This window comes from Trachurus trachurus (genome assembly GCF_905171665.1).
Source record: "Trachurus trachurus genome assembly, chromosome: 16".
NCBI lineage: Eukaryota > Metazoa > Chordata > Actinopteri > Carangiformes > Carangidae > Trachurus > Trachurus trachurus.
Genome location: NC_139902.1, coordinates 28,158,875 through 28,185,099, shown reverse-complemented (window position 1 = coordinate 28,185,099; position 26,225 = coordinate 28,158,875). Strand labels below are relative to the sequence as shown.

Sequence of the window (26,225 nt, the reverse complement as noted above, 5' to 3'; positions counted from 1 at the left end):
GTCCCCATTCACCATTCCAGCCAAGCTGTTGTTACAGGAGCTCTGTAGGAGAAGCTTGGGGTGGGATGACGCTATTCCCCATTCTCTCTCCAAGAAGTGGTTTGAGTGGTTGGAGGATCTCCAGAAGGTGGCTGAATTCAATGTGGATCGCTGTATGAAACCCAGAGACTTTGGAGACCCTGCCACTGCACAGCTTCACCACTTCGCTGATGCCAGCCAAGTTGGATATGGAACAGTGTCCTATTTGAGACTGGAAAAGGATGACAGCATTCAGGTTTCATTTCTGTTGGGAAAGGCCAGAGTTGCTCCACTTAAGCAGACAACAATTCCTCGACTGGAACTCACAGCAGCAGTTCTTGCAGTTCGAGTTGACAAGATGCTTCAGAAGGAGTTGCAACTTAAGCTGGAAAAGTCAGTTTTCTGGACCGACAGCACAACTGTTCTTAAATACATCTGTAATGAAACCAGACGATTCCAAACTTTTGTGGCAAACAGAGTCTCCTTCATCAGAGGAGCATCAGATACTGATCAGTGGAGATATGTTTGTTCTAAGGAGAATCCGGCAGATGATGCATCAAGAGGAATGACGGCAGAGAATTTCCTGACAGGCAGGAGATGGATAAATGGGCCAAAGTTTCTCTGTGAGCCAAAGGAGGTTTGGCCTAAATTGGATGCTGATCTTCATGTGATTCCTGCAGATGACCCAGAGGTCAAAAGGGAGCTGACTGTAAATTCTGTTGTTGTGGATTCTGAAAGTGCCACAGATCGCCTGCTCTGTTACTTTTCATCCTGGATGAGACTAAAAAGGTCTGTTGCCTGGTTGCTGAAGGTCAAGAGAACTCTTGTGTTATTGGGACAGAAGAGAAAGGAGCTGTGTGCCTCTAAAGATCTCAGCCAGGACAAGCTGGAGCCAAAAGAACAGGAAGTGAAAAGGAAAATTCAGAGCTTTAAAGCCACACTCAAAGGACAAATCTTGACTCCTGAAGATCTGGAAAAAGCAGAACAGTCAGTCATTCAGTATGTACAAGAACACAAATTTAAAGCTGAAATTTCCTCATTGAAGAATGGTTGTAAAAATGTTGCAAAGGGGAGTCCTCTGTACAGACTGGATCCGGTGATGGATAATGGAATCCTCAGAGTAGGTGGTCGGCTGGATAAATCAGCATTACCAACAGAGTCCAAACATCCAGTCATTTTGTCCAAAGATTTGCATGTATCCGTACTGATTCTGCGTCATATTCATCATCAACTGGGACATGCAGGAAGAAATCACATGCTGTCCAGGCTGCGGCAGAGGTACTGGATCATCAATGCAAACTCTGCTGCAAGGAAAGTTATATCTGACTGTGTTGTTTGCAGACGCAACAGAGGGAAACTCATTGAACAGAAGATGGCGGACTTGCCTGAGGAAAGAGTGGTGCCTGATAGAGCCCCTTTCACAGATGTTGGAGTTGACTATTTCGGGCCCATTGAGGTTAAAAGAGGCAGAAGTCTTCTCAAAAGGTATGGAGTGCTTTTCACCTGTCTGACTAGCCGTGCTGTGCATTTGGAGGTGGCACATACGTTGGATACAGATTCCTGTATAAATGCTGTCCGGAGGTTCATCTGTAGACGAGGCCCAGTCTCCACCATCAGGTCTGATAACGGCACAAACTTTGTTGGAGCTAACCGGGAGCTGAAGGAAAGTCTGGCTGGTTTAAATCATGGCAAAATTCAGAGAGCGCTGGTCCAGGATGGCATAAAATGGAGCTTTAACACACCAGCAGCTTCCCATCATGGTGGTGTTTGGGAGCGCCTGATTCGCTCTGTGAAAAGTGTTCTGACTTCAGTTCTCAAACAGCAAATTCTGGATGATGAAGGGCTCCAAACTGTTTTTTGTGAGGCTGAGGCCATATTGAATGACAGACCCATCACTAAGGTCTCTGATGACCCGGACGACCTGGAGGCACTCACACCTAACCACATTCTGATGTTAAAGGGCAAGCCAATCATGCCACCAGGACTGTTTGATCGCAGTGATTTGTACATCAGGAAAAGGTGGAAGCAAATACAATACATGGCAGAATTGTTTTGGAAGAGATGGATTGCTGAATACTTACCAATGATGCAAGAGAGACAGAAATGGACAAGACCAAGGAGAAATCTCGTTCCTGGAGACATCGTCCTCATTGCAGACGCTGCAGCTCCAAGAGGATCTTGGCTGATGGGGAGAATCTTGGATGTGAGAGCAGATGCAAAGGGCCTGGTACGCTCTGTGCGCCTTCGGACCAGGACCAGCATTCTGGAGAGGCCGGAGACGAAGCTCTGCCTGCTGTTGGAAGCAGGAATGTGACACCATGGACTCTCTTTCTCTCTCTCCCTCTCACTCTCTCCCTCTTTCTCTCTCTCTCTCTTTTTGTTGTTTCAGGTTCATCATAAAGAAGAAAGTGAACTGAAGCTAATGCATGAACTATTTCTAGTCATAGATTGGGTGGAGGGAATAGCTCCTTTGATAAATTAAAGTAATTGTGATTTAGTGCACAATTAGGGGCCGGAGTGTTGGAGCTATTTATTTATTTGTAGTATTTAGTGCTGTTTAGTTTATTATTTTGTTTAGTGAGTATTTAGTTTTGGTTATTCTCAGTCAATTTGCTTGATTCCATTATGATTAGATTTCTATTAGTATTCTAGTTTATTATTTGTTTACTTTAGGTGTTTCTTGTTTATTATTTGTGTTTTGTTTCATTTGGGCACGGTAGGGGGGCACCTGAAGTTATATAGGTAGGCTGTCGGTAAGGGACCAGCATGCACCTGGGTGGGCAAATGGTTTTTTACCGGAGCGGGAGAGGCACAGGAATTTTCTTTGTTCTTTGTTTGCTCGCTGTTTGGTTAAATAAACCACGCTTTTTGTTGAAACCGGACATTTGTTTGGACATCATGTTTTTCCCATCCGCGTACACCACAACCCATGGTGCAACAGTGGCCCTTTGATTAGTATAATTTGAAGTTTGATTTGATACTTTTATTTGTTTGACAATCGGCTGCTACACTTCTGTTTATTTTAATAGTATATGACTAACATTCAGTGAAGACCTAAAACTCAGTATCTCCAAAATTGAAATATTGCAATGGGTTTTATTTTTTTAAAGCATTTTTAATCTAGAAATGTTGGCCTTCTGAAAACTGTCCATCTATATGCACTCAATACTTGGTTGGGGTTGAACTACTGGAAATTGACTTTTCTGTGATCTTGTTAATGGTGAGGCGCCCCCCAAAACTTGACTGATGATGATGAAACCTTCATATTCTCACGTTATCTCATCTGGATAATATTCACAGTTTAGAGAAAAAAGGATTTCACAACAAAATCCTTAATATCCACTCCTGAACTGAGTTTTAATGTGAACTATTGTATTTTATCTTGTTTACTTTTGTCTTTTATTACACATGAAATCGTACTAATTTAAAATATTTGTGCAATTTTTGCGATTGTCGTAAATATTCAGTGCAATATGCAATGCAACAGCCGGCCTCACTCAACATGAACAGACAATGATTCTGGGAACAATAAAGTTGAATTGAAACTCGACACTCAGCTTTTTATAGTTTTTATTACTTAAAGTGCGACACATCAGAGAGCAGAGCAGATCTGAGGTCAGCCTCTGTTAAACCTGCAGAGTCTCATTCTTAGCTGCTTTTATTCACATTATTCAGTTAAATTATAATAAAACAATATAATTTACACCCAGACTGAGACCGAGAGGCACCGAATAAAAACAGGACGTCACCATTCAGTGTCTTTTAAGTCGCCTCACGTCTCCACAGAGCTGCCGGTGCTGTAGCAGTGAGGCATTATGGGTAGTGGGATAAAGGCTGGTGTTGGTCCGTCTCCACCTGAGAGAGTCCAGATGTTGTAAATGCACAAGAAAATGGAAACATCTGCTCCGTCACGTCAGACTGCGGCGCCCAGCAGCTGCTCCGCGGCCGTCCGTCCACTGAAGATGACGTCGTTCACCGAGACGCCGTCATAGGAAGCGCCGGTCAGAGACAGAGACAGGTTCTTCTTCTTTATGAAGCTGCGCATCGAGTCTGGAGAGACCGAGACATTAGAGACATCAGAGATATTAGAGACATTAGAGATATTAGAGACATCAGAGATATTATAGACATTAGAGATATTAGAGACATTAGAGACGTTAGAGACATTAGAGACAGTAGAGATAGAGATATTAGAGACATTAGAGACATTAGAGACGATGTAAAGATGGAAAATATGTGTTTGAATCAGAATCAGAAATATTTTTATCGCCAAAAGCAATAAACTCACTTTACAGCACAAGGAACTAAACTTGGTGTCAGGTGCAGACACAAAAAGTATAAAAATAGTAACGATAAAATTAAAATAAAATAAATAAAAATGCTTTTAATTATTAATTAATTTTTAATAATTGGATTTTTATTTTACAATTCAAAAAATTTAAATAAAAAAATAAAAAAGTTTTAATATGTCGTGTTGCTCGAAAGTCCTGGAAAAGCCTTTAAATTTGATGTTAAAGATGTTACAAAGTCGGAAAGTAGGTCATAAAACATGAAAAAATATGAATAAATGAAAATGTCACCAAATATTAAAAAGACTTTTTTTTTTTAATTAAAAATTAAAAATGTCAAAAGTAAAATATATAGGTATGTTGTGTTTGGTCCTTGAATTTGCCTGGAAAGTCATGGAAAAGAGTTGTCACGAGTTGCCGCACAAGTTTACCCGAGTGAGGAAAACGAATTTGATTGGTCGTTATCGAGCGGGCAGGATATTCAAAGCTTGGGGCGAGACCGAGCTCCGTGTGTGTGTGCGTGTCTCAGACGTTTGAATGACGGATCCAATATCAGTGGCTGATGAATCGTGAGCAGGCTGACGTATAATCCATGCGCCTGCATTATCCAATGTGGAAAAAACAAACACACTTTCATCCCGGATTTACTCAAAAATAGAATTTTGCACAAAGTTTGGGCTACATCGTCTGAAAGATGAGTTATTACACTAATTTTATGACCCACAGTGGGCTCAAATTCAATTTTCTTTTCTGTACACCTTTAATATAAAGTTTAAAATAAAGTTTAAATCGTGTTAAAATAACCAGTAACTGAGCGACACTCACCGACTCTCTGGTGGTGTCCCAGGTGATACTGAGGGATACAGTCCTGCAGAGACAAACAACAACAAACACGTCTGTTAAATACAAACAACAACAATGTGAAACGGTGTCGCAGGTTCGATTCCCGGCGGTCGTACCCGGTGCAGAACGACTCTGCTCCAGCTGGGCGCCGCCGCCACCCCCAGGTGTCTCTGCACGGCGTCCGTGGCTCGGTCCAGCAGCCGCCGCTCCGTCACCGAGTCGGGGTCCCCGAACGCCTCCTGGAACCAGGCGCCGCCCATCATCACCTAGGAGACGGGATGGAACATCATCATCACCATCACCATGGAGACAGGATGGAACATCATCATCATCATCACCGTGGAGACCATCATGGCTGCAAGGTTCTCTTTAATCCTTACACTGTACTACACTACAGATCAATAACTCTGTTGTCATTGTTTTTTATGTGTTTATATTCATCTATTTTTTATCACCTATTTTTTATTTATTTATTTATTTATTTTTCTATTTTTATTTTTATTTTATTTATTTTTTTCATCTTTGTGAGTGTCGTCTAGTCACCTGACTTCATCGGACAATTCCTATTGGCTGCAGTGACGAGTGTGTGATGAGCAACAGATAGAAATAGAAACGTCTAGAGCAACACAATGTCAATTTCAGTTTTATTTATTTAGAAAAAAAAACGTACAACGCATATTTATGGACATTTGAATATAAATATGCCAGATGGTGGCCCATAGGACATTTAATCTGTTGTCAGCAGGTTGATGTTGTGAAGAAAAGTAGGTAACCCTTTAATTTACAAGCCGATAATTGCCTAGTAATGTCAAGAAATAGCCAAGAAATAACGGTTAATTTCATAGTAATATCATGTTTTTCATAAAGGAAAAAGATTACACATTCTTTTCATGCTTTGAATTTTATGGGAAAGGCCAGAATTTTTGTCGACCAAGTCCTTGAAATTGTCAATTACAATCAATTATTTCTGGGCTATTTCTACACAATCAATCGTTATTTCTTGGCTATACTTCTCAACATTACTATGAAATTGACCGTTATTTCTAGGCTACTTCTAGACATTATGACGCAATTACTTGTTATTTCTTGACATTATCACGTAATTAGCAGCCTGTAAATTAAAGGGTTACCAAATAAGACAATAGACGATATAAAATTACTAACTAAAATGTAATATTTACAAAGATAAATGTCATTTCCTGAGATGAAATGATCCTTGTTTATTGTGGTTTACAGCTGTTATCTATAAAATACGGCAAAAAAACAAAAAAAACAAGGTTGTTTTGTTTGATTTATGGGATATAAACTTCTATTATACAGAACAGCGTCTTTATTAATTGACAAACAGTTTGTTGTGGTTGTGCTGATTCTGAATATGTGCAACACCTGATGAAAAACTTGAATATTATAAGTTTATTAGGGGGGAAAAAAAGCTGCAATAATAAATACTCAGTGTGTGTGTCCCAGTGTGTGTGTGTGTGTGTGTGTGTGTGTGTGTGTGTGTGTGTGTGTGTGTGTGTGTGTGTCAGTACCGTCAGTCTCGTCGTCTGTCCCTCGGGTCTGTTGTGCTCGGGGAACGGGACGGAGTCGTAGACGACGCCCAACAAACCTCGGTCCTCCGACGACGGCACCAAGTGACCGAAACCCTGACGACCGACACACAGACGGACGGTCACGTGGAAATATGGGACGATTCAATGTGTGTGTGTGTGTGTGTGTGTGTGTGTGTGTGTGTGTGTGTGTCTCACCGTTACAGGTAGTATGGCACCATCATACTCCAGATTCACTACAGCAACTGTTACCGTGGAGATGCTCTGCAGCTCCTGGATGAGAGGTTGACACGACGACGGCAGAGCTGAGGAGAGAGCTGAGGCAGAGAGAGAGAGAGAGGAGAGATGTTTTAATTATTCATTTTAGTTTATTTATTTATCCATTTATTTATTATATTTTATTGTTTAAAGCAGAAGTAAGTGGTCCGGTCGTTTTCGCTAATGCTGCGTTCCAGGCAGGCTTTTGAAATCGTAAATTACAGCTTCAAGTCACAACTTACGACTTTGTAGCGTTCCAGGCAACCCACTCGTGTTTTTCCGACCTGTTTTACCGGTGAAAGTCGCTATAACGGCCACTCGTAACTTCCGACCGGTGAACTCGTACCAGATCGAACTGGTACCACTTCACGGTCGGAAAAATACGAGTTTCCTTGAACGCACCATAACAGTCCTCGTCGCTACGTCACCACATTCACGGCGTTCCTTGGCTGCACACACAGCCCTGCATGCCGTTCTCTCTCCTCATGGATAAAAACTGTAGGATACGATAAATGTTTTCTCTTCGGCTCAGAGCAGAGCAGAGGGACTGAGAGACCCGTGTTTCAGACCAAACACTCTATGTAAGTGATTGCTGTCGGAAGATATAACTATTTAAGACTTATATTAACACAAATATATCACTCACTTCTGCTTTAATTTAATTTAATTTAATTAATTGAAAGTTGTCGGTTTATTATCATCACTTCATTTCACACGTCCTGCCAAACAGTGATGACGACTGGACGTTTTAAATTCATTAAAAAATGAAATAAAAGATTCAAGTTTGAATTAATTTTACATTAAAATTATATATATGTTATATTTCATAAATTCCTAAAATAAAGTTTCAAATTTAAATAGTAAATGCAAAAAATATGGAAAATCAAGCCTTATTCAACATAAAGTAGGTGTTGTGCTCCTTTAAAGCAGCTGTCAGCAGTTCTCTGTTCTTCTTTCACCATAATATAAAAATAACTTCCCCATCTTGTTTCAAATCCCGCGTCATATTGATCCACTTTATTTATCCTGTTACATGTGTTTAAAGCCAGTTTCAGTTTTATCCACTGCTTTTTACTTTAACAGCACAAAGTCTGAGTTCAAATGTAAAATATAATAGAACAAGGTGTTAATTTCTCTCTGTGTGTTTTTATCTGTGATACAGGACGACACTGAACAGAGATGAAGTTAAAGCAGATATCAGTGGAATGTTTTTGTTAATATAAGTCCTAAATAGTCCTATTTTCCGTCAGCAATCACTTACATGAAGTATTTCAGCCTAAACACGAGTCTCTCCGTCACTCTGCTCTGCTGTAACCCGAGGAGAAAATTTTCCTTGTGGGATACAAGTGTTATCCAATGAGGAGAGAGAACGGCATGAAGGGCTGTGTGTGCAGCCAAGGGATGCGCGTGAATGTGGTGACGTAGCACGAGGACCAATTGATGCCTGACAAGGGCGGGGGCTGCTAACTCATGGTGCGTTCAAAGAAACTCGTACTTTGTGTTTTTCCTTCCTGTGAAGTCATACCAGTTCGATCTGGTACGAGTTCACGGGTCGGAAGTTACGAGTGGCCGTTATAGGGAACTTTCACAGACAACAGGATGGTAAAAACACGAGCTACGGGTTACCTGGAACGCTACCAAGTCGTAGTTGTGACTTGAAGCTGTAACTTACGGTTTCAAAAGCCTGCCTTGAACGCAGCATTAGCCGAAACGGCCGTGAAGCTGATATCTGCTTTAAGTTTATTAAAGCAGGAAGTGACCAAACTGACCTTTAGCTGGTAGAGCAGAGACGATGTGATCAGCTGACACCTCTCCGTCCTCCAGCTGGATCTAATAATACACACACACACACACACACACACACACACACACACAGAGGTTAATCTAAACAACCATACTGTAACATAAACTAGAAAAAAACTGACATTAAGTTGATACAGAAACTTTACAAAACTAGATTAAAGTGCATTAAAAAGGTCACTTGACTGAGGCCTTAAAGGAAAAGCAGAAGTATCAGCTAAAGGTGTTTTTTTTTATTCATTTATTTGTCTCTTCATGTTTCCACGTTATTCTTTAACACATTTAGATTTTTTTAAAACTCCAGAAACTAAAAGTTCAGGAGATGTACGTATGTATCAAACGTCTTAGAGCGACATTTTAGTCTAAAGTGCTGAAAATATGAGGAATTTGGTCCGACTCTCGGACTTAAAGGGATACTTCACCCAAAGGACAGAGCAGGTTATCGTCCTTATCACGGATTTTAATGAGGAACGTCATCTCACCGACAATGTAACGCTGAATTAATGGATTGAAAAGATTAGGAATATTTATTTTTGATTCATTCCCAGTGTATATATTTTGTAGATTATTAAAATAAAATACGGTTGAATATGCACTCTCATTGGCCATTTAACTATTCACTGAGATGTTTCTGAGATGTTTCTATATGCTTAGAGATTCAGCGATTGGTCATTTCTATAAATTTGGAGGTGACGTCATCTAACATTCAGTTTACGGCTCTGAGACCGACACTTCAGATTCAGTCCTACACTTCGCTAAAAGTGTGAGTAAGACGCTTAATAACTAACTTTTAAGTGCAGCTTTTTGTTATTCATAAGTCGACTCCTAGCAGCATTGTTAGCAGTGATTCTAAGGAGCTTGATAAATAACGGCCTCAGATGTTCATGTTCCCTTAATAGTTTAATTGAGCTTTTATTTTGAAATCTACAGGAAACACGTACACGTCATATTATTTGTTTTTATAAAACGGAAAGGTGAAATCCGGCGATCTGATTGGTTGTTAACCGTGGTATAATGAGCACTGCTACTATTCTAAAGCCTTATCACAGCGTAGGCTATCACTCCGCGTCAGGCAACGTATGACTGGTATGAATGGAAGTTATTGTCATTTATACAACAGTTATGGTGCGTTCCAGGCAGGCTTTTTAACCCGTAAGTCACGACTTCAAGTCACCAGTTACGAGTTTGTAGCGTTCCAGGCAAGTTACGAGTTACAAACTGGGAACTGGGAGTAGATCGATCTAGTACGAGTTCACAGGTGGGAAGTTACGAGTTTGACTGTACGTTCTAACGGGTAACCATAGGAACAGGTCGGAAGAACACGAGTTACGGGTTGCCTGGAACGCACCATTAGTTCCGACCGGTCCCAACCGAGCAATTTGATTGGACAAGAGACGTTCCATGAGTGCTGATATTGACCCCTTGCAGCTACGTCACAATTAGAACGTGACGCGAGAGGCGACGCCATGACGGACGGCAGAAAGTGCTCAGTGATAATGTACTGTCTACAGACTGTATGGTGCCGTCCTACAATGTGGCTCGATCACTTCACATTACAACCTCACAGCATTATCACTTATTTTAAATAGAATATCTACTCATCCGTTGCAATATTCTGTTTGTTTTTTTGTTTTTCGCCGTAGAATATCTCAGTTTTCTGTGCTTTTTCCACTGGTAGCTAAGGAGTTAACGTCAGTCAGTGCCACACTCCCCATACAGCAGCTGCAGCTGTCTTTGCTGCTGCTAACTACAGTTAACGGACCTGGAAGTCCGACCCGTGGGTGTTGAAGACCTGTCTAATTAGTGGTCATTCTCTGATTAAAGCCGGCTGACAAATAAAAGAAAACAGGAAGCCGTCTTCGTTGTAATCGCCGCGATCCGTCCGCCGGCGGCAACTACGTTGTGACGGTGCTATGTTTAATACGAGCGTTAGCTGTTGTTAGCCACAGCATGTAGCTCAGCTAGTTAGCTTCAACTGTGTTTACATCGACTATACACTATAGATAACTTATAATGGCATCGATAACGTCCTCGCACTGGTCCTGTTGCTCATGTAACCCCGCTGCCAGTGGCCAGCCCCCGGTTCTTAGCTCTAGACCAGCAAGGAGTTGGTGCTTGGGACCAGTTTTAAGGACCAATAACCGGTTTTTAAGCGGTGGAAAAGCAAAGAACCGGTGCTAGTCAGGCTCTGGCTCCGAACCAGCACTCGAACCAGCTCAGTGGAAAAGGAGGGGAAATCCTACAACCACGGTATGTCACAAAACTATAACGCGCCCATTGAATTACATTGACGTCCACTGTTCTTTTGCCGTCCATCATGGCGTCCGGAGCTATCGCGAGTGGAACGTGACGTCACGTGCAAGGGGTCAATACAGTATAAAAGGACATCTTTATTTTTTTTGAAAACAACAAGCTGGACAAAGACACAACATTCTTTATACAACTGGTAGTACTTATGGCCAAATTTCATATCCACAAAAAAAAATGGACAGAATCGAAACCCAGCCTGGATCATTTCACACAAGAAATTCTCCAATATGCAACTACAATAAAAGACATTCAGAATAAAAAAGCTATGAAAACGAACTGTATTTTTGAAAGATTTAACATAGCCCATCTTTAAGAACCTTTTACTAGGTACATGGATTTTTTCCAAATCTGGCAATGTTTATTTGTATTTATTTATTTATTTAATTTTCATTTGTAAATGTCATTATTTGTATTGTTATTGTCATTTTTGTTTCCTTTTACATTATTGTTTTTGTTTCCTTTTACATTATCCCCCTGTCTGCTTTGTCCACCTTTATCTCTCTATATAATGCATAATAAAAAAAAAAAAAAAAAAAAAAAAAAAAAAAAAAAAAAAAAAAAAAAAAACAGCACTGCGACTTTTTACGGACGTTATCACTCCGCTGTTCAGCAGTGGACAGGAGCTAAGTCAGAGCCAGGCTCCCCATACAGGAGCTGCCCCATCTCTCTGCTGCTACTACAGTTAGAAACGGACCTGAACATTAAAACCTGGACCTGACCTGGCCAGTCTATTTGGAGATAAATCTCTACTAAACCCGGCTGGGAAAAAATCGCCGCGGGGGCAACTACGTTTTGACGGCGATGTGTTTTGATATTAGCGTTAGCTGTTGTTAGCCACGTAGCTCAGCTACTAGCTTCAACTGTGTTTATATTGATTACATAGATGATAAACAAATGTAATACGGTATCGATAACGTCTCTGTGTCTTCACGCTGGTCCTGTTGCTCCGGTGCTAATCAGACACGGGCTCAGAACCAGAACCAGCACTGGAAGCAGCTCGGTGGAGAAGCTTGTAGCTAGTAGCAAGCTAGTATGAAATGTTTATGTGTTGCCTGGCAACAGCCTTGTCTCCCTTCCAGTTGCAGAACTATTTCTGTTGGCGGAGCTAAATAAATGATTAAAGGTTGACTATGTAGAAATACAAGAACAACAACAGAAAAAGAATTCCAGCAGTCGATTGCCAGACCGTTGCTAGGTAAAACGGGTCGTTGCTAGGGACTCCGCTCTGAACAGAGGACAGCAGAGGAGGAGAGCTAAGCAGGATATTTACCTTATGTTTCATTTTTACCGTCATTAACAGCATAATAAATGACTTGTAGCTTGTTACAGGGAGAGTGGAGGCTCTCTGCCTTCCACACCGCTGCTGCTCAGAGCCTCCGCTGTCACTGCTCTCCTCAAGTTGGAAAAAAAAAAAAAAGGAGCTCCGTGGCACCGAAAGTCCGCGACGATAAACGTGTTTATGACAGATAAGACTACACAAATACACCCATCCTAACAAGTATATGATAATCCATTGATCCACCGATTGATTATTAAAAAGGCTTGGTTGGAAACAAACGCATAGGACCGGGAGGAGGCAGGAAAACAGCTGAGAACTGAGCCACATGTCGGCTACAGGCAGGTATGAATGTAAACAGAACGTTGACAGAAAGTCAGTTGTCGAGCCCGTCAAAAAAATTAAAAATAATAATTCAGACTAAAAAAAATTTTTTTGTGGAAAAGCAATACTTTCATTCTGTACCCCTCTAAAGGCCCCATGGATGTATTATTTTTGAAAAAATATAGCTTTTAATAAATATTCTACATATTCAACCTTTAAATAAACAAACAAATCATAATCTCTTGTAGTTTATTACTGTTCTAAAATGCGCTCGTAGCACTGTTGTATAAAAGCAATATCACACTCGAGGTCGTGCTGTTGTACTGTATATCAGCACGGTGTGATATTGCTTAAGTATCCATGACAACAGACTGTTGCAGTCCGTAGCCAAAGACAGCTGATGTTTTTACGATGTTAAAAAATGGACTAAAGTAGTTGAATTCACATGTTTAAGGTGAACTTTCACCTCCAGAGGGTTAACAATGGTAGAGGGGACTGAGCAGTGACTTTCACCTGAAAAAAAGCGGAGGAAAAGAGGAGATGCAGAGCTACTTGGAGCTAACGTCCGGAGAGGTGGGACTATTTTTTTCACAGTGAGGCTATTTTATTGGATAATATGTATTTCTGGTTGAATAAAACTACATGAAATTGATTGCGTATCCCTCTTTCATATTGTCATTATTGGTAACCGTTTTATAAAAGCAATATATCGTTTATTGCTTAAATATTTCCTCATGTGTAGTGTGGTTAACCACTCTCTCACCTTCCATCCAGATGCTGAGGGACAGATGTGCGTCACAGCTGCGTCTCGGTGCAGCTCCACCTTCCCGCTCCGCTGGAGGAAGTGTGCGACGGCCTCGGGCAGCGACTCCACGCCGCGGCTCAGAGACCACTGGGCCCACGACTCCGCGGCCGACCGCAGGGCCAGAGCGCCGGGCGCGACCTCGGGACTCGAACCCGGACCCGATCCCAGCAGCATGCCGAGGACCAGCGACCCGCGCCGCTGCTCCGCGCTGAACAACGGAGGGAAACACGACCGCACGCTCAACTTCCTGCAGTCGCCCGCGAACACGCCGCGACACAAACTGTCGATGGCGATGTCGGCCAGCTGCTCACACACACACACACACACACACACAGGAGGGAGGATGCTTTAACACTTTAAAGGGATACGCCAACATTTTTTTCGTGTCTTGCCTCACTCCCGAGTCCATGACCAGCAGATAGACACCATCCTTTCGACTGTACGTGCAGTAACAAGGGAGATAGAGCCGTATCGCCCGTAATTAGCTTAGCTCAAACGCTGGAAGTGTATAGGTAGTGTTAGCCTGCCTCCTACCCGAGCTGAAATCAGCAGTCAGAAGCTGATTTCATTTTAGCTCTAAACTCTGTAAATATATCACTTTATCAACGACTTTTCAAACATGTTTAGGTGAGAAAGTAGCCGTTTAGATCAGCAGTGTGTCGTTAATTTGTCTAAATACCAGCTGTTTACTATTTTGTTCAGACGAATTTGGCGCTACTCAAGCTAGCCGTTGTGACCAACGCACTTCCGGTTACTTTCACAAAATAAAACACCTGTTGCTCTTTACATACAGAAGTGCTTTTACTTTGAAATAGGAAGCTAACCTACCCTCGACGTAGCTAGCTTGAACCAAAATAAAGCGTCTTTGCTTGAACCCTCCGTTTTGACCGATCTCGTCCCGTTACAGGCATTTGACCGCTCAAGATGCCTTACCGGAGAGTTTTGTCAGCTCTGAGACGAAGACCGTTTAGAGTTGCTGAAGAGTTTCTCTGATGACTTTAGGTGGAGGCAGGCTAACACTACCCTTCCAGTGTTTGAGCTAAGCTAATTACGGGCGATACGGCTCTATCTCCCTCGTTACTGCACGCACAGTCGAAAGGATGGTGTCTATCCGCTGGTCATGGACTCGGGAGTGCATGAGGCAAGACATGAAAAAAAAATGTTGGCGTATCCCTTTAAACACAACAGAAATATAAATGATAGATATTGAGGTGACATATCAGAGGTCAAAGGTCGCGGTGTCTCACCTCGGCCCCCAGCCTCCTGGAGACAAACGAGTGGATCGACTCGTCCTCCATCTTCCCTTTCTTCACCAGGATCTCCATGGCAACGCTCCACAGGAGGGGACGGGAGAACGGCGGGACGGTCCGGACGAGTCCGCTGAGAGAGAGAGAGGACGGAGGTCAATACTACTATTAATACTACTACTACTACTACAACTGTGCAGAGTGCAGTAGTAGTAGTAGTCACAGAATGATGAAACACACTGTGTCAAACTACTAAAAATACTACTACTACTACTTCTACTACCACTACTAGTACTAACAGTACTACTATGACTTTCACTCTATTTCTTTGTGATAATACTTACACTACTACCACTAGTACTCCCATTACTACTCCCACCAGTACTACCAGTGTGTACTCTGACCTGATTCCTGACGGCATCTTGTGCAGTCGTCCCTTCACGTACAGGAACCGGTTCTTCGAGGCCACGTGGTCGTAGGTGACGGGGAGGATCTCCGCCGCCAGACCCACGTCCTCCACCTACACACACACACACACACACACAATAATCAATAATAAATCAATAATCAATAATAATGATCAGTAGGGGTGGGAGAAAAAAATCAATTCACATAAATATTGCGATATCTTTTTAGACGATTTTTAAATTGATTTTTTTTTTCAAATATCGATTTTTTTTATTATTTTTTTATATTTATACAGTAAATTTCATATTTATATTTTTTTATTGTGCAATGTGCATTTCTTCGCCTTTTTTACATACAGAGAGTCCCGGTTTTGAAAAGGGTTTAAGTTCACTTTAGTTTAAGTTCACTTTATAATGGAGTATGTTAATTTATAGGCTCCTATAGTATGTGTGTGCAGATAAATGTTAAAAATGCTAAAGACTAAAAATCGAGAGAATCGGCAATATCGTAGAATCGCAATTTAAATCGAATCGCCATCCAAAAAATCACAGAAGAATCGAATCGGGAGAAAAGCATATCGTCCCAGCCCTAATGATCGGCTCAGGCTCGTCCTCTCTCTCTCACCATGTTGAGTGTGTTGCGTCCCACGGCGCCGGCGGGTCGGATCCCTCGGGGTCCATGTTCGAACACGGCGCCGTCCGACCTGCGGGTCGACCAGAGCCAACCGCCGAACCGGCTGCTGCCCTCCAACACCAGCACCTACACACACACACACACACACACACACACGTAAAGCACACACACACAGAGAGGAAGTGGGAGGGACATCGGGGGGCGTGGAGGTTTATTATGACATCACTACTGGTGGTGACATCATCTGCCCTACGAAGGCAAAGTGCAGTATCTGTAAAAATGCCAAACTGCTTTTTTGTGTTTTTCATTGTCAGGTTTAAAGGGACAACGAGGAGTTTCTATTTGGTTATAAAAAAGTCTCACATTAATGTGGATGAATCTCCGCTACCCACACTTGTTAATGGGCCCATTTTCGATAAATATATCGTTTTGTCTCTATCGTTATTTTGTTATTATTAGTGGTGGCGGAAACGCTGGTCGAGCCGACCAGCGTTTCCTTACTTTCAGTTTCACAGTGCTTTTTTGGATGGACAGCAAAATAAAAAGCCCAATAACTCTGGAAATTTTAGCAGTACCAATATCAAATTCTATCAGATTGAAGAGAATATGCAACACTTTTGATTGGTCAAAAAAAAAAAAAGTGGAAAAAATACAGATACTGCACTTTGCCTCTGTAGGGCAGTCATGTTCAACCTTCTTTACTACAGCCACTGGGTCATTCTGATAATACTGTGTGTGTGTGTGTGTGTGTGTGTGTGTGTGTGTGTGTGTGTGTGTGTGTGTGTGTGTGTGTGTGTGTTACCTTGGTAACCTGGGGGCTCTTGCACAGGTAGTAGGATGTTGCCAGACCCCCGATCCCCCCTCCGAGGACTGCGACAGTTGTCATTGGCTGAGGAGAGAAAAGGCACAAAGCAAACCACATCAAATGACCAACAACAACATATTGATCCTTTAAAACTTATTTCATCAATAGTTCCCATGGTGACAGTGGTTTCTGTTCACTCATACTGTTGTTAAAGGGATACTTCACGCAAAATCGATAATTCACCAATTTTCTACTCAGCATCATGCCAAGGAAGGGTTTGGAGAACTTTCTGAGTCATCAAAACGCTTTAGGAGTTCCAGGGGGGGTCCGACTGGCAACGGATTTTAATATAATGGCGGTGGATAGAGTTCACTTTTGAATTGTCCAAAACACACACTATGAAACATCCAGATACCTCCATACTGCTCGTCTGTACTGACCCAAGTGTCCTGAAGCCGCCACATGAAAAAGTTGTTCGGAAAAATTTATGTGATCTCTGTTTTTATCCTTGTTGTAGCAGCAGCTCCCGGTGGCTACACAAGATGTTCTTTATCATACATCCAATGGTTTACAATGATGAATGAACATCTCGCAGGAACTTTTTTCCGAACAACTTTTTCATGTGGCGGCTTCAGGACACTTGGGTCAGTACAGACGAGCAGTATGGAGGTATCTGGATGTTTCATAGTGTGTGTTTTGGACGATTCAAAAGTGAACTCTATCCGCCTCCATTATATGAACGTGCGTTGCCAGCCGGACCCCCCCTGGAACTCCTAAAGCGGTTTGATGACTCAGAAAGTTCTCCAAACCCTTCCTTGGCATGACGGTGAGTAGATGATTGGTGAATTATCGATTTTGGGTGAAGTATCCCTTTAATTCATTTCATTCAGATTGGATCCAAATTATTTATTTATTTACTCTAATGATATCAGACGTTATAGAAACAGTGAAACTGTTCTTCAGTGTCTAATTGTAATGATTATAGCTCACATTTAATGAAGATCCAACATTCAGTATCTCAAAAGATGTGAATATTCGGCTACAAAAGACCAACTTTAAAAAGAAAGGATTTTTAACTTCTGAAAAGTCTGTCCGTCTATATGCATGAGTACTAGGTTGGGGCTATTTGACTTGAACTACTGTAAATTGACTTTTCCATGATATTATAATAATACTGAGATGCACCTGTGTGTGTTAGAGCTGGTTCTGTGTGTGTGTGTGTGTGTGTGTGTGTGTGTGTGTGTGTGTGTGTGTGTGTGTGTGTGTGTGTGTGTGTGTGTGGGTGGGACCGAAGACGACGACGACTGTTCATCATGATATGAACGACTGTTGGTTTATCAGCCGCGTCCCTGTAGCCAGATGTCCAACTGTCTCAGAGCGGGACAGGGACACGGATGACTCATCTGTTCTCTAATTCAGGGGTCAAACGTCAACGTGCGGCCCGCGGGTCAAAACCGGCCCGGCAGAGGGTCCGTGAATTTGCCAAGTGCAAAAATTACACAGCAGACAAACTGCACATAATATTTTTCTCCGGTTGTTTTATAATATGTTTTGTTCATTAACTGTAAACATCTTAAAGGACAATTCCGGGCAAATTCAGCTTATTGCTCCTGTTTTGCGGTAGTTGTGTCTGTCCCCGCATCGTCACGGCAGCAATGAATGGGAGCGGATGGAAGCTCTGCTGCTTAGGCTGTTTCCATCCCTCAAAGCCGCAATTTTTTTCCACAGACAGCGTCAGATGGCGACTCAAACATGCACCGAGAAGTTTATTTACTTGAAGCAAGTCAAGAGTTGATATACCTGTGTTTATGACACAAATGGGAGCTTCCAACTGCACCTGAACACACCGAGCGTCAACTTGGGTCTCGCGCGAGACTTTGAATTAGATCTAGTTTTACAAACATGTCGGCTTGCTTGAAGTAAATAAACTTCTCGGTGCATGTTTGAGTCGCCATCTGACGCTGTCTGTGGAAAAAAAAAATTGTGGCTTTGAGGGATGTAAACAGCCTAAACAGCGGAACTTACATCCGCTCCCATTCATTGCTGCCGTGGCGATGCGGGGACAGACACAACTTCAGATTCCTTCTTTTAGACCTAAAATGTTAAGAAAATACAGCCCTGAGTTGAATTTGCCCGGAATTGTCCTTTAATAATGAACTAAAACAAAGGGGAAAATTCACAGTTTTTATTATTTATAGGTTGTAATATTATTATTTTACTGGTCCGGCCGGTTCACTACAGATCTGAGCTGTTTGTGACCTCTGAACTACACTGAGTCTGACACTTCTGATTTACTTCAAACTTACTTCCTTTAATATTATTGTTATTACAATGGAGCTCAGTCAGGTGACAGGTGATGGTAGAAGCCCCGCCTCCCTCAGCAGGTACACACACACACACACACACACACACACACACACACACACACACAGAGGTAGCCTACATGAAGCCTCTCTTGCTGCTGTGGAGGTTCTGGACTAGAGTCTGGTTCTGGTGGACCCACTTACACAACAACACCTGCTGCCTGTAATAATGTGTATAACGTTAGGCTACCTGTCAACAACACACACACCTGACAGCAGGTAAACACACACACACACACACACACACACACACACAACCGGACAAACCAGCAGCTCACGTGCGTTCTCGCTGACGCCGGTTTGTTCATTTGCTCATTAAACCGGGACTCGAACAGGAAGAAACAGAGAAACAGAGAAACTTTGTGGACTGACTCACCTTGTTACGTGACGTGAACACCGCAGAGACGGTGTCCGCGCGCAGCCGCCGCTTCCCTCAGCAGCTCTGATGATGATGATGATGATGCTACTTCCGGCTGCGCTCTTTCACAATAAAGTTCCTCAGTTTTTCTTCTTCTATCGTGTCTCCGGCGACGAGACGGAGCGTTACCGCCCCCTGCTGCTCTGGAGGGTCACATATATGTAACCTACTGTATATAATACACACATAGCCTATGTATATAGACTATATACATATACAGTAGGCTATGTAGCCTACACACCTGCACCAACGAGACTGATGCTAATACTAATAGTGATGGTTTTTTGGTTCGTGGTGTCATTATTTTATCTCGCGTTTTCATCTTCTTTTATTGAATAGCAAGAAGAGGAAGGATAAGAAAAAAGAGGATGAGAGGAAAAGGAAGGAGAAAAAGGCAAATGAGAAGGAGAAAAGGGAGGAAGAGAATAAGGAGAAAAAGGAGGATGAGAAAGGGGGATGAGAGGAAGGAGAAAAAGAAGGGTGATAATGAGAAAAAGGCAGATAAGAAGGAGAGAAGGGAGGAAGAAAAGGCGAAAAAGGAGGATGAGAAGAAGGAGAAAGAGAAAAGGGGAGGATGATAGGAAGGGAAAAAAGGAGGATCAGAAGGAGAAGGAGAAAAATGAGGATAAGAAGGAGAAAGAGAAAAAGGAGGATGAGAAGGAGAAAAGGGAGGGAGTGAAGAAGAAAATAGAGGAGGAGAAAAAGGAGGAGGAAGAAAAGGAGGAGAGGAAGTAGGAGTTTAGGGAGGGTGAGAGGAAGGAGAAAAAGGAGGATGGGAAGGGGGAGAAAAGGAGGAAGAGATGAAGAAGAAAAAGGGAGGAGGAGAAGGAGGAGAAAAAGGAGGATGGGAAGGGGGAGAAAAGGAGGAAGAGATGAAGAAGAAAAAGGGAGGAGGAGAAGGAGGAGAAAAAGGAGGATGAGGAGAAGGAGAAAGGAGGAAGAGAAGGAGAAAAGGGAGGATGAGAATAAGGAGAAAGGAGAATGAGAAGGAAAAGGAGGAGGAGATGTAGTAGGAGGAAGAGAGGAAGTAGGAGAAAGGGGAGGATGAGAAGGAAAAAGAGGAAGAGAAGGAGGAGAAAAAGGAGGGTGAGAAGGAGAAAGGGGAGGATGAGAAGGGGGAGAAAAGGAGGAAGAGAAGAAGGAGAAAGGAGGATGGGAAGGAAAAGGAGGAGGAGAGGTAGTAGGAAAAAAGGGAGGAAGGAGAAAAAGGAGGAAGAGAAGCAGAAAAGGGAGGATGAGAAGGAGAAGGTGAGAAAAGAGGAAGACTAGAAGAAAAAGGAGGATGAGGAGAAGAAAAATTACTTGCCAAATGAGTCTCCATGGTGATTTAACAGGGCCTCCACAGGTGAGTGTTTACCTGTCTGTCTCATTGTGAACAGACCATAATAATAATAATAAAAACACAATTAACAGTTGCATTAATGATTCACGTGGAGCTAACGTGTCCCTGTCGGGCCACCGTAGGAAGGTCACCTGACGTCAGCAGCTCGTATAGGTTACCATGGTGATACTTAGCTCTCTGACCCCTACGCCGACCTTCACAGGTAGCAGCAGCATCATCCTACCTACCTACCTGTCCTGGTTACCATGGTGACCAACTCACCTCACCATCGGCTCATCATCACCGTCACACAGGAAACATTTAGTTGATTAAAATAAAACAAAATAAAATAAAATAAGATAAAACAAAACACCACCAACATCATCTTTACATCCAGTGCTCCCAGTGAGATGAGAGCTCTTATTTTGAAAGTCACAGAAATTGACTCAGAAACAACCTGGAGACCAACCAGAATTTTTTTTTTTTTTACGCGTGTGTGTGTGAGTGAATGTGTGTGTGTCTGAAGATGAAATAAATAAGATCATATGAATAAATAACCAAAACTTTAACTCAATTATCAAAGCTCAAACTCCTTATTTGGAAATATTATAATAGGATTATTTTCAAAATAAGAGCTTTTAAGCTTAAGAGGGGACACTACAGGTGAATAGAGTAAAATTTTTAACTAAAAGATATTACCATTAAACTTACCAAGTTTATCACTTACACTAAGACAAACATTTTTTGTATTACACGTTTGGTCAAATTTTATGTTTAAATATGTAAATGAGGCAATATCTAATGAAATATGTGCTAATTTACATACTTTTCCAGAACCGAAATCTGAATAGTGGATAAAGCCCCTTTCAGAAAGGGATTTTGGATATCTCTTTTTATCACTCTGTAAATGAGAAAATACCGTCACCAGCCCTAAAAACAAAACAAAAATCAAATTTCACCATGTTTTTAGGAATAAAATGTTGCATAAATCAGGCTGTGAATGATATATCAACAATCCCCTCTGTAAAAACCTTCAGAATATGGACAGGAATAAAACTGGAACGTTTTAAGGAGAAAGCTACTGACGAAAGAGACAAAATGAAGTAAAATAAAACCCCGAATGTGGATTTTCTACCACTTCTTTCGACTTTTCTGAAAGTAGAAAAATAGCCCAAAATCTCAGAATTGATCAGTGCATGAAAAAAACAGTGTTTTTGCCTGTAGTATCTCACCTTAAACTTCCTTATTTGGAAATATTACAATAGGATTCTTTTCAAAATAAGAGCTTTTAAGGTTAAACTTCCTTATTTGGAAATATTACAACAGGATTCTTTTCAAAATAAGAGCTTTTAAGCTTAAACTTCCTTATTTGGAAATATTACAACAGGAATCTTTTCAAAATAAGAGCTTTTAAGCTTAAACTTCCTTATTTGGAATTGTTACAATAGGATTCTTTTCAAAATAAGAGCTTTCTTTTCAAAATAAGAGCTTTTAAGCTTAAACTTCCTTATTTGGAAATATTACAACAGGAATCTTTTCAAAATAAGAGCTTTTAAGCTTAAACTTCCTTATTTGGAATTGTTACAATAGGATTCTTTTCAAAATAAGAGCTTTCTTTTCAAAATAAGAGCTTTTAAGCTTAAACTTCCTTATTTGGAAATATTACAGTAGGATTCTTTTCAAAATAAGAGCTTTTAAGCTTAAACTTCCTTATTTGGAATTTTTACAATAGAATTCTTTTCAAAATAAGAGCTTTTACGCTTAAACTTCCTTATTTGGAAATATAATAATAGGATTCTTTTTTAAAATAAGAGCTTTGCATATTTATTCATATGATTACTTGTTATTATTACTCCACACTGTGACTCCTTCTCCTTCGTGGGTTCGACCGCTTCGATGATGATGACGATGATGAAGATGCTGCTGGATCAGTTTTTTTTTTTTTTCTTTCTTTTTTAAGGGAGGAAGAAAAGCGGAGATCTGGTGTTTGTTTGACTTTGGTGTGCAAAAGTATACTCTTTATTCTTATTATATATCCAACTTTATTTTTGCCCCGACCCCTCCCCTCCACCCAGCCCCCACAACCGGTGGCATTCCCATGTCACCAGTTACTGTCACTGTTACAATAGCCAATCAGAGCTCACCTGCAGAAAGAAGGCAACCAAACAAAGAAGAGCAGAAAAAAGGGTTACTTTCAGTTTGTTTTTTCTTGTTAAATAGTAATAAATACATTGAGATGCAGTGGTTCTTACTTTATCCTTTTTCTCTTAAGCAGAAGGGTTAAAAAGTTTTTTTTTTTCATTTTTGTCTGTTTTTTTTTTCATTTTATTTCTGTTTCTATTTCTTTTTATTTCTTTAATTGATCTGTGTTGGATCTTTAGCAGCAATCCGGACCAGTTGTCATGGTGATTAGCAGCACAGAGAGGAGGAGCTGTCTGGAGGAGAAACACAACGAGGAGGAGGAGGAGGAGGAGGAGGAGGAGGCGATGAAGAGGAGGAGGTGAAGAGAAGTAGAAGTAGAAGAGGAGGAGGAAGAGGAGGAGATTTCTACGAGCGCGCCCAGTGTGTGTGTGTGTGTGTGTGTGTGTGTGGGGAGGGAGGGAAGGCATCAGTGTCCCGTCCGTCCGTCCGTCCGTCACCTTTTCTCCTCCTCCTCCTCCCTCCTCCGCCTCCCTCTCTCTCTCTCTCTCTCTCTCTCGTTGCTCTGCTGTTGTCACGGCGATCAGCAGCAGCAGCAGCGGCGGCGGCGGCGTTGGCGAGCGACAGAAAAATAAAAAAAAACTCAAAAAGAAAAGATGACAGGAGGAGAGAGAATCCATGATGAGTCCTGATTGAATCATCGTCGTTGCCGTCGGCGGCGTCGTCATGGTCGCGGTCGCCGTCGGCGTCGTCCCCGGATACAGGTGAGACTGCTTGTCTCTATGTATGAATACTAATGATGTCATATGTCAACTAACCAGTGCGGACAACATGAACGTGTGTGTGTGTAAGTGTGTGTGTGTGTGTGTGTGTAACTCTCCGTCCACCAACATGGGAGTTAATAAAAAAAAAAAATTAAAAATAAAAAAAATGGAGGAAAAACCAAAAACAAACTTGTCTCCTCTTCGTTTTCTTCCTCTTCTTCCTCCTCCTCCTCTCCAGGCCTTTTTTTTTTTCTTGAAACAACAACCAAGTAGAACACACAACTCCTCAAACCCGAGAAAAAAAAAAAGAAAAGAAAAAAAAATCAAATAATAATAATAATATTAAACAACAATAATAATAATAATAATATTAATAATAATAATTATAATAAAAACAAAAAAAAACCTTGTCACAATCATTCCTTTTTCCAAATTACAGTCGCAACAGAAGAGGAAAGAGAAAGAGAAAGAGAAGACGACAAACTTAAAAACAGGATAAAAAGGAGAGTTTTCCCAGCATCCTCCTCCTCCTCTTCCTCCTCCTCCTCCTCCTCCTCCTCCTCCTCCTCCTCCTCCTCCTCCTCCTCTCATGCAGTACAAACTGTCTCCTTCAGCACAAAGTTCAACCTCTTTGTCTCTGAACTCTGGCTGTCGACTCGTGTGTGTAGTTGTTGTTGGTTGTTGTTGTTTGTAGTTGTTGTTGTTGTAGTTGTTGTAGTTTAAAATTGTATGGCTTTAGGGCATGGTTCAGGTTTTATCAAGAGTTGGCCGGCCCCTCGTCCGAGTCCGGCCTCCCTCTGCCCCCCCCCCCTGCGGCGGAGTTAGGGTTATTGTTGTTGGAGGCGGGGTAGTAGGAGTCCTCGGGGGGCGGCAGGGCTTGTTGTTGTTGTTGCTGTTGTTGCTGTTGCGGCCCCTGTGGCGCAGCGGTGGTGATGATGGGCAGCACCGCCGCCGCCCCCGCCGCCGTCCGAGTCCGGAACGCGGACAGTCCGATCGGCAGGGCGAGGGGCAGCGAGGCCGAGCCGAACTGCGACGCCTCCATGGAAGACACGGCGCCCAGGTGGTGCAGCCCCAGGGACACGCCCACATCCATGCTGTCACTCATCTGGGGCGACGACCCCTGCTGCCCCCCGATCCCCACGCCGCCGATGCCCACGACGCCGCCGATGCCCCCGATGCCCGTCTGTTGCCCCGCCTGCTGCTGTATCTGTCCCGGCTGCCCCACCTGGCGCAGGCCGCGGCCGCCGTTCCCGTGGTGGGAGGAGGAGTAGGTGGGGTGGGGGTGGTGGGGCGCGTCCAGGAAGTGGCGCTGGTGCTGCTGGGAGGCGGCCGGCTTGTGGAGCAGCAACTGGGTGTATGCTGGGTCCTGACCCCCACCTCCACCATCACTGCCCGGCCACATCCTCATCTGCTGCTGGGAGGGAGCCTGAGGGGGGGAGGGGGGGGGGGGGGGGGGCAAAGAGGTTAGACACATTCAGGGTCTCAAACCTTTATCCTGTCTTTGAGACAAATTTATATGACTATACTGTATATTTATATAATTATTACCTAACCAGGGCTGCCACGATTAGTCGACTAGTCACAACTACGTCGACTATTAAAATCGTCGACAACTAATTTAATAGTCGATGCGTCGTTTTTTTACATTTTTTTTATGCTACAGTTAAAGAACTGTTTGTTGCAACAAGCTGCATATTTCATTAAAAGTTTAATGAACTATCATCTTAATTGTCTTTATTTTTAGTTAGCATATACCTTAAACACTTCAAGCTGAAAGCTAATGATGGTATAAAAGAGCAGCTGCATGCTGATGCGATAAGCTGTATGTTTTACATTCAATTTACGTATGATCCGATTAGTCGACTAATCGAAAAAAATAGTCGGTGACTAGTCGACTATCAAAATAATCGTTTGTGGCAGCCCTATACCTAACTGCTGTATCTTGGAAAATGAAGTCAATAAACACTCAGGACTTGCCTGGCTAACACCAAACTGAATCTCAATGTAGATTGAGATTCGGTTTGGGAACCACCTGTTCATTTTGTGGTGTTTGAGGCGTGGTTTACGAAAGCCCAGAGCTGTTTATTGGGCGCTACCAATCAAATGCGTCTGTACGTAGCTTATAGCCAATCGTATCAATCATACCCAGTGATGTACTGTATGTAGAGCGACTGAAATCTGATGAGGAAAAAAATCACTAAACGTTGCTCTTTTTTCAAAATAAACTTGCGGTCTATACTTAAAACAGTCTGACTTGCAGAGCGAATAAAATCGCACGCAAGGCAGCATGGGTATATCCAGGCTAACTACTTTTCCTTAGTGACCCCATTCAGGTAAAAAATTCGCTACTTTCGTTTTCAAGGTTTTCGCCTTGTTGGACCAAGTGGAATCAAAATTCTACCTGCTCCCTTAAAAAAAAAAAAAACTTTTACCTCTAACATTTAATTAGGGATGGGCATTTCAAGTAATTTTCTAACAGAGTAATCTAACCTGGTCTTACTCGAGTAACCGATTACTTTAATAAAAATACAATGACTCATAAATGCGCTCGGTCCGTCAGACACACAGCGTCGGCAGACAAAATATCAGGTGGTTAATAAGAGTAGAGACTGGAGTTTAAGATGCAGATATGGGGCATATGTGCATCTTAAACT

General features: G+C 42.2%; 3 protein-coding genes across 4 annotated transcripts in view; 1 reads left to right on the top strand and 2 right to left on the bottom strand.

The window, feature by feature from the left end:
• Positions 1 to 26,225, top strand: part of LOC310999494 (aldehyde dehydrogenase, mitochondrial-like) — a 166,320-nt gene that overhangs the window by 38,611 nt on the left and 101,484 nt on the right. The gene's annotated exons all lie outside the window — the stretch shown is intronic.
• Positions 3,609 to 19,389, bottom strand: ppox (protoporphyrinogen oxidase). Its single transcript, XM_083989942.1, has 12 exons — positions 19,306 to 19,389; positions 16,564 to 16,650; positions 15,753 to 15,887; positions 15,125 to 15,240; positions 14,721 to 14,853; positions 13,432 to 13,776; positions 8,728 to 8,788; positions 6,899 to 7,017; positions 6,683 to 6,796; positions 5,267 to 5,416; positions 5,133 to 5,175; positions 3,609 to 4,068 (listed from the first exon to the last, which is right to left on the bottom strand). The coding sequence occupies exons 2-12, from the start codon at positions 16,645 to 16,647 to the stop codon at positions 3,932 to 3,934; spliced, it is 1,437 nt and encodes a 478-aa protein (XP_083846068.1). The 5' UTR covers positions 16,648 to 16,650; positions 19,306 to 19,389; the 3' UTR covers positions 3,609 to 3,931.
• Positions 22,664 to 26,225, bottom strand: part of dyrk1b (dual-specificity tyrosine-(Y)-phosphorylation regulated kinase 1B) — a 54,376-nt gene continuing 50,814 nt past the window's right edge. For both annotated transcript variants that reach the window (XM_083989932.1, XM_083989931.1), the window contains exon 13: positions 22,664 to 24,997. In XM_083989932.1, coding sequence (XP_083846058.1) covers positions 24,329 to 24,997 — 669 coding nt within the window. In that variant the 3' untranslated portion in view covers positions 22,664 to 24,328. The remainder of the gene's footprint in view (positions 24,998 to 26,225) is intronic.